Source organism: Triticum urartu, chromosome 1A (assembly GCF_056163025.1).
Source record: "Triticum urartu cultivar PI428250 chromosome 1A, HENAU_Tu73, whole genome shotgun sequence".
NCBI classification, from domain to species: domain Eukaryota; kingdom Viridiplantae; phylum Streptophyta; class Magnoliopsida; order Poales; family Poaceae; genus Triticum; species Triticum urartu.
Genome location: NC_141873.1, coordinates 114882790 through 114889780, shown reverse-complemented (window position 1 = coordinate 114889780; position 6991 = coordinate 114882790). Strand labels below are relative to the sequence as shown.

General features: G+C 48.1%; 2 protein-coding genes across 2 annotated transcripts; both read right to left on the bottom strand.

Moving 5' to 3' along the window:
• Window positions 1–522: 522 nt before the first annotated feature.
• Window positions 523–1377, bottom strand: LOC147990296 (uncharacterized). The gene has a single exon (XM_087537896.1). It carries the CDS (start codon window positions 1375–1377, stop codon window positions 523–525), a length of 855 nt encoding a protein of 284 aa, XP_087394022.1.
• Window positions 1378–2324: 947 nt separating this feature from the next.
• On the bottom strand, window positions 2325–6120 carry LOC125551018 (leghemoglobin reductase-like). The gene is made up of 2 exons (XM_048714169.2): window positions 5716–6120; window positions 2325–3836 (listed from the first exon to the last, which is right to left on the bottom strand). The coding sequence occupies exons 1-2, from the start codon at window positions 5971–5973 to the stop codon at window positions 2586–2588; spliced, it is 1509 nt and encodes a 502-aa protein (XP_048570126.1). The 5' UTR covers window positions 5974–6120; the 3' UTR covers window positions 2325–2585.
• Between the last annotated feature and the right edge of the window lie 871 nt (window positions 6121–6991).

Below are 6991 nucleotides of genomic sequence, written 5' to 3'. Positions count from 1 at the left end.
ATCGAATAAAATATTATAATTTTATAAGCAGGATACAAATAAAAATGTTTCACATAGTTTTGCAAACGAATAAAAGAAGATACATTTATTGGTTGCCAACATGAGCCCATATATGCTCAACCAAATCATTTTGCAGCTGCACGTGAGTTTCCCAATCACGCATGTCTTCATGAAATTGGTGAACTGTTCAAATGTTGCCGCTACTCCATACTTAGGCACAACATTCTAACCCTGAAACCGAAACCCTTGATCGTACAGACGTTCCGGGCGCTCGTCTTCTATGGTCATATTGTGCATGATCACACAAGCAGTCATCACCTCCCACAGTTTCTGCGTGCTCCAGGTATTAGCAGGATACCGAACGATGCCCCATCGAGATTGCAAAACAGCAAAGGCACGCTCGACATCCTTCCTAGCACTCTCTTGCTCTTGGGCAAATCTTTTCCTCTTCTCTCCGACAGGGTTGGGTATTGTCTTGACAATAATGGTCAACCGAGGATAAATACCGTCACCCAGGTAGTATCATTTGTCGTAGTTGTGGCCGTTGACAGTAAAGTTCACCGGTGGGCTGTTGCCTTCGGCAAGCCTAGAAAACACCGGCGAGCGCTGAAGCACGTTGATATCATTGTGTGATCCAACCATGACAAGGAAAGAGTGCCAGATCCAGAGATCTTGAGACGCCACGGCCTCTAATATGACAGTGCAAGCCCTAACATGTCCCTTATACTGCCCTTGCCAAGCAGAATGACAGTTTTTCCACTCCCAGTGCATGCAGTCTATGCTGCCAAGCATCCCTGGGAAGCCCCTTCTGGCATTCATCGCCAACAAACGGGTTGTATCTTCAGCTGTCAGCTCTCTCAAGTACTCAGGGCCAAACACAGCAATAACAGCCTTGTAGAACTTATACAGGGACTCTAGGCATGTAGACTCACTCATACAGACGTACTCATCAATGAGATCACCGGGCACTCCGTATGCAAGCATTCGGATGGCGGCAGTGCATTTCTGATAAGAGGAGAAACCGATCTTGCCGACGGCATCCTCTTTGCACTTGAAATAGTCATCATAGCCGACCATCCCCTCTCTAATACGGTTGAAAAGATGCCTCTTCATACGGAAATGGCGGTGGAATTTTTGATGTTTGAACAACGGGTTTGTTGTATCAAAGTAGTCCTTCCAAAGAAGGAAATGCCCGCTCTCTCGGTTGCGATTCAACGCCGGAAGGTGGCCCGGGATGGAGCCACGGAACAATGGCCGCTGGCTGTTGAGGTGGTGATGGACCAACACGGCAGCCAATATCTCCTCCTCCTCGTCGGACGACGAATCGTCGAAGTCGCGAAGGAAATTGTGGAAAAAGAACTCGTCAGCGGAGTCCATTTTCGTACCTTGGCAAACTGTCGAACAGCTTGCGGGCGTCGACGAAGAAGACGGACGGCGAGGGGAGTCGCGGCGCACACGGACCAGCTAGCTGCCCTGCCGGCGTCCGACGAGTGGGCCGGCGTTCGATGAGCGAGCCGGTGAGGATCTGGCCGGGGCGGCGAGGCGGCCTCTTTGTCGCGGGCAGCTGTGCGGTAGGGGGGAGCGGCGGTGGGAAACAATTTGCTCCCCGGCGGCAAGACTGCGGTGGCGGGCGACGGGGGAAATGAGCGGCGTTGCTGGGCGGATGTGTAGGCGGCGACAGCTGGCAGAGTCACCAGCAAAAATGGACGGTGGCATCGGCGACGAAGGAGGCGGGCAAGGGTTGTTATTGGCTGGGGGTGAGGAAGGAGGCCAATGTGCCACCGACCAGCGAGCCCAGGAAGGAAAAAGGACGAGCGTGCGCTCGTCTGGCATGTGTCTGCGCCGACGTAAATCCGACTCAAAAATAAGCCGAGAATGGGTCACTAGGCGTCCAAACGGAAGCGCGTTCGTTTGGGTCAACGCATTGGGCTGACTTTTCTGTCCGCGTCAACTCAAACAGACGGCGGCGGACGAAATGAATCGCCCCATTGAAGTTGCTCGTAGGAGAGGCCCGGATACAATCGAATAGGTCCGTCACTGCTACCTCAACACTCCGGTAGTTTTGCAGCAACGAAACACATATCAGAAGTCGGAAACATTCGCATCCCTGTCTTCCAACAGCATCCTGTTTTCAAGATCAAAAAAAAACAGCATCCTGTTTTCAACAGTTACTACATCACAAAGTCTGAACTGCAGACAAGAGCGTAAGGAAGATCGCGTGCAATATGGCCTGTAAGATAGCGCCACATAGTTGCAAAGACACTAAAGTTTAAGGTGCGGAAAAATGCACTGAAATGGCAACATAATATTTCCTCTCCCAGGTATCAACTCAAACAGAAGCTCTAATAACATCGACACCAGTTTCGCACATTAGTTAGGAGTATGGAAACATGCGGCCACAGCAAGGAAAGGGAATTTAACATCATGTAACTACAATCTGCAGCGAAGGTCGCAATTCACAGTTCCGCATACGAAACAAGCTCACAACAAAAAAGAAAAATTGATGTTTCTAGAACGCATCGATTCAAAATTATTTCAAAAACTTGCCAATTGTTTCGAGCTGGCAGCTGAACTCATATCAGAAATCACATGTGGATCGCCTTGTCGTAGGTGTTCATGCACGCCTCCTTCAGGGCCTCACTCACTGTCGGATGCGCGTGGCACGTACGGGCAATGTCCTCGCTGGATGCTCCATACTGAAGTGCAAGCACAGCCTCGTGGATGATCTCGCCCGCGCCAGGAGACATTATGTGTACGCCGAGGATTCTGTCAGTTTCCTTCTCAGATATCACCTTCACCATCCCTTCGGCATCATCAATTGCCTTCGCCCGACTGTTTGCCAGCAGGGGGAACTTCCCAACCTGGTAGGCTACACCAGATGCCTTGACCTGTTCCTCCGTCTTGCCAACGGAGGCCACCTCTGGGTGCGTGTACACCACGCCAGGTACAGTGTCATAGTCAACATGGCCCTCCTTCCCCGCGATAAATTCAACACATGCAACACCATCCTCCTCAGCCTTGTGTGCAAGCATCGGTCCAGGTATCGCATCTCCAATCGCGTATACGCCCTTAACATTTGTCATAAAGCGATTGTCGACAAGGACCCTTCCGCCCTTGTCTGTCTCAACACCAATGGCGTCCAACCCAATACCAGCAGTGTATGGGACTCTGCCAGCAGATACAAGGACAACATCAGCCTCAATGACAGTCTGCTCTCCACCAGCTGCAGGCTCCACAGTTAACTTGACACCACTTCCAGAGGTATCGACCCCAACTACCTTTGTCTTGAGCATGAACTTAAACTTTTGCTTCTCTAGCATACGCTGAAACTGCTTCCTTATCTCTCCATCCATTGATGGGACAATATCAGGGGCAAATTCAACCACAGTCACTTCAGACCCTAGCCTGTTCCAGACAGAACCCATCTCTAGACCTATGTATCCAGCTCCAATGACCACCAGCTTCTTTGGTATTTCTGTAAGTGCAAGAGCCCCAGTAGATGACACAATCTTCTTCTCATCAATTGTAACTCCAGGGAGCGATTTCACATCTGAGCCAGTGGCGACAATTATATTCTTCCCTTTGACGATAGTGCTACCACCATCAACTAAATCCACAGATACCTCTGACGGAGAGACAAGCTTCCCAAACCCTTTAACATACTCAACCTTGTTCTTCTTGAACAGGCCTTCAATGCCCTTTGTAAGCCCAGAAACAGCCTTGTCTTTCTGAGCCATCATTGCAGGCAGATCTACCTCCAGATTGGAGAACTTGACGCCATGGTGTGCAAAAGAAGACTTTGCCTCATGGTACATATGCGACGAGTGCAGAAGAGCCTGGAATGTTCAAGAAGGAACACAAATAGATCAAAATACTATGAACAAACAACATATTTGCAGTTCTGTAGATTTTCAGCAGCTAGCTTCGAAAGTTACAACAAGCAAAAAAAAACAGAAACACAACAGATTTTGCAGCAGCTTGAGGAACCACCTCCCAGTGTATTTATCTGGCTTCGCCAAGGTTTACAGATAAGTTTCACATAAACAGGTGACAATACATAATAAAGATAATCTGGAAACCACACCCAAGAAGATGACCAAGCTAGAATTAGCAAAAAGACTCGCTGAGCTGGGCAACTAAAAATAACTACAAATCAGTATTGGTGTTTCAATGCACATAAACTTGCAGGTGATCCTTAATTGAATATGAGCACTATCAAGAGTCAGGACAAGATCTGAAGGCTCTATTTGAGCAAAGATTGTCTGTCTAACATCATTGAGAAGCTAGAGCAAGTAATAACTACAGATTCATTTTAATAAAGTGGAGCCAGGGGGCACCCCTTCTATATTAAAAAAAAAGTACAGAAGACGGAAACTTCTCCATAGAAGAATAGAAGGCAGAAACTAAGCCAGAAAGCTCGAGCTCTCAAAAATACCAAATTGCTTGAACTTGAAAACTAGCCTCTCTTCAAGGAAATTACTAACTCAGTTAATATTTTTTTAGCCTGTGAATAGAGAAAAGTATAAACAAGTGGTATTGCATTGGATGAATATGGCAACATTAGAGATCAACTTTTGAGGTCCATGATCCACCCCCAAGGTTCAATTTACTTTAACTTCAGAAAAAAAAAACTGTAACCATTATCTTTCCTGGCTTCTAAATTTATTTGAGCATCAGAAAACGCTGCAGCTATTTTCTTTGATCAGGTCAGTTGAAGCCACCCTATATGCCCTGCCAGACCTGCTTTCAACCAGTAATATGGAGGTGCAGACCCTAGAGGCAAGTGCGTAAACCAACAGCGCTATCGGCAAGCCCACATTGATAACCATCAACCATACAATGCTCTACAAATGGTATGGCGCATTAGCTAATGAAGAAGCTGGAAAAACTATACTTATGCAGACTAGCAGAACAAGCATATAACAAGCTATAAAATAACTACATAAACAAACTCATTACATAGAGAAATATTATTTATACAAAACAACCAATGGTCTAGTTGAGTTCTATCTGATATTCACACACCGTGTTATTCTCATCAGAGTAAACAAACAAATGCTTAAAGTTGTACCACGTTGGCATATGAGAAATCAACAAACAACAAAAACGCACACCCGTTGGTCTAAAAGCTCAAAAAATTGGTACGCCAACTAGAGCTGTCCCCTACTTCTAACACATATATACCCCAAGTGTGCATCGTCCTGAAGCCCTTGACAAAGCTAAACAAACTGATATCTAAACAAGATATACAGCACAACCTTTCCATAAACCACACAAGCAACAGCAGGTACAGAACTAAATCAGACGTTCAATTCTGCAATTCACCCGCTGATGAGTACTGGCAATGGCCTCGTATCTCATCAGCCCCAAGGCAAACCCCTAGCTACATTTCTCGCCATGGAAACTGGGAAACTGCACAGCGTAATCAGTAATCACACAAAAAATAAACAATCTAGAACAAAGTCAACAACTCGACGCCCAAATTAAATGGTTAAGGGTAAACTTCCGTACCCTTCTAGTTGTACCAGATCGACAACTTATTACAGCCTATAGGCCTGCGCCCCGCAAACCCTAGCGCCAAAATCGTGGTACGATGCGTACGGATCTACGATCTCCGGGCTATCCACAGCAGCACGAACGCATCCATCCGGATCGCATATCGAGAAGGGAAGGGGGAGATGGGAGGAGGTGGCGGCGGCGGCGATAGATGGATACCTTGGACGGGATGCAGCCGACGTTGAGGCAGGTCCCCCCGAGCGCGCCCCTCTTCTCGATGCAGGTGGTCTTAAGGCCGAGCTGCGCCGCCTTGATGGCCGCCACGTACCCGCCGGGCCCGCCGCCGATCACGACGACGTCACTCTCCTCCCCCGACGCGGCGTACCCCCGGCACGCGGACGCCCACGCCGCCGCGTGGGGCCGCCGCAGCAGCACCGCCTCCGCCGCGCGCCTCCTCGCCAAGCTCGCCATCGCCATCTCGCGGACGCGGACTCCTCCTCGCCTCGATTTTCTGTTAGGAAGAAAAATGGTATGGAGATTCCAAATTCTCCTCTCCTTTCCTTTTGCGCAAGAAAGAAAGAAGATGGGGGACGGAGAGAATGGCCGAGTTGTGAATTCTTAACACGAAGGGTCAAATAATATGGGGTACCACCAACCAATACGCCCGCGAGAGGTGTGCACAGGGCAGAGGTGGGGTACCCCGCTCTAAGCTGACAGGTGGGCCATCCGCTATAGGAAGCCAGGTTTGCTCCCTTTGTTGTCTATTTTCATATGGTCTACGACGAAAGTAATCAACATTTTTCATGCGTTATTAATGGTTATTTTTGTATTCTCTACTACCTAAAAGAGATGTAAGGTTCCGTATCCCCTCTTACGTCAAAAGTTTTCGTCCACCACTCCCCCACATCGCCTGGAAATCGTCCGGTTTTTCTCCCACCTCGCAAGGTCATTGATCAATAAATTCTCCCCGAAAAAATAGGGATGCATTCCCTCTGCGGCCTCTTACCAAATTTGCTTATGTTTCCTTTACGTCCCCTGATCCTTCCCTCTAGCTCTCTCCCGTCTCACCCGCAACGCAAAAGAGTCCACCGACCAAACCCTATCCTCCCCTATCTCGTTTTATCTCTTGTGTGGCATCATGGTAGATCAGGTGGCGGCCAGGGCATGAGGGCAATATCGGCAAAGGGAGTAGGTAACGTCGGACTAGAGCGATGCCTTCGTTTCCAGGTTGAGAATCTCATCTTTTATGTTTCTTCTTCTACTTCTTTGATGATTAAGCTTTGAAGATTTTTTGGATACTCCCGCTACCTCCAATAGTTACCTCATTACCAGTGTGTTCTCCTTGGGGTCGTGGACCATTAACTCCCAGCGTGTTCGGCGTTGGAGTCGCCGCGGAGAGCCCCTCCCGTAGTTCAGATTAGAACTTTTGAATTTTAGTAGTTGGTAGTGTTGGGGTTGAGTGGGCTAGATGTAGTGCGACCTGATAGATGTCAAT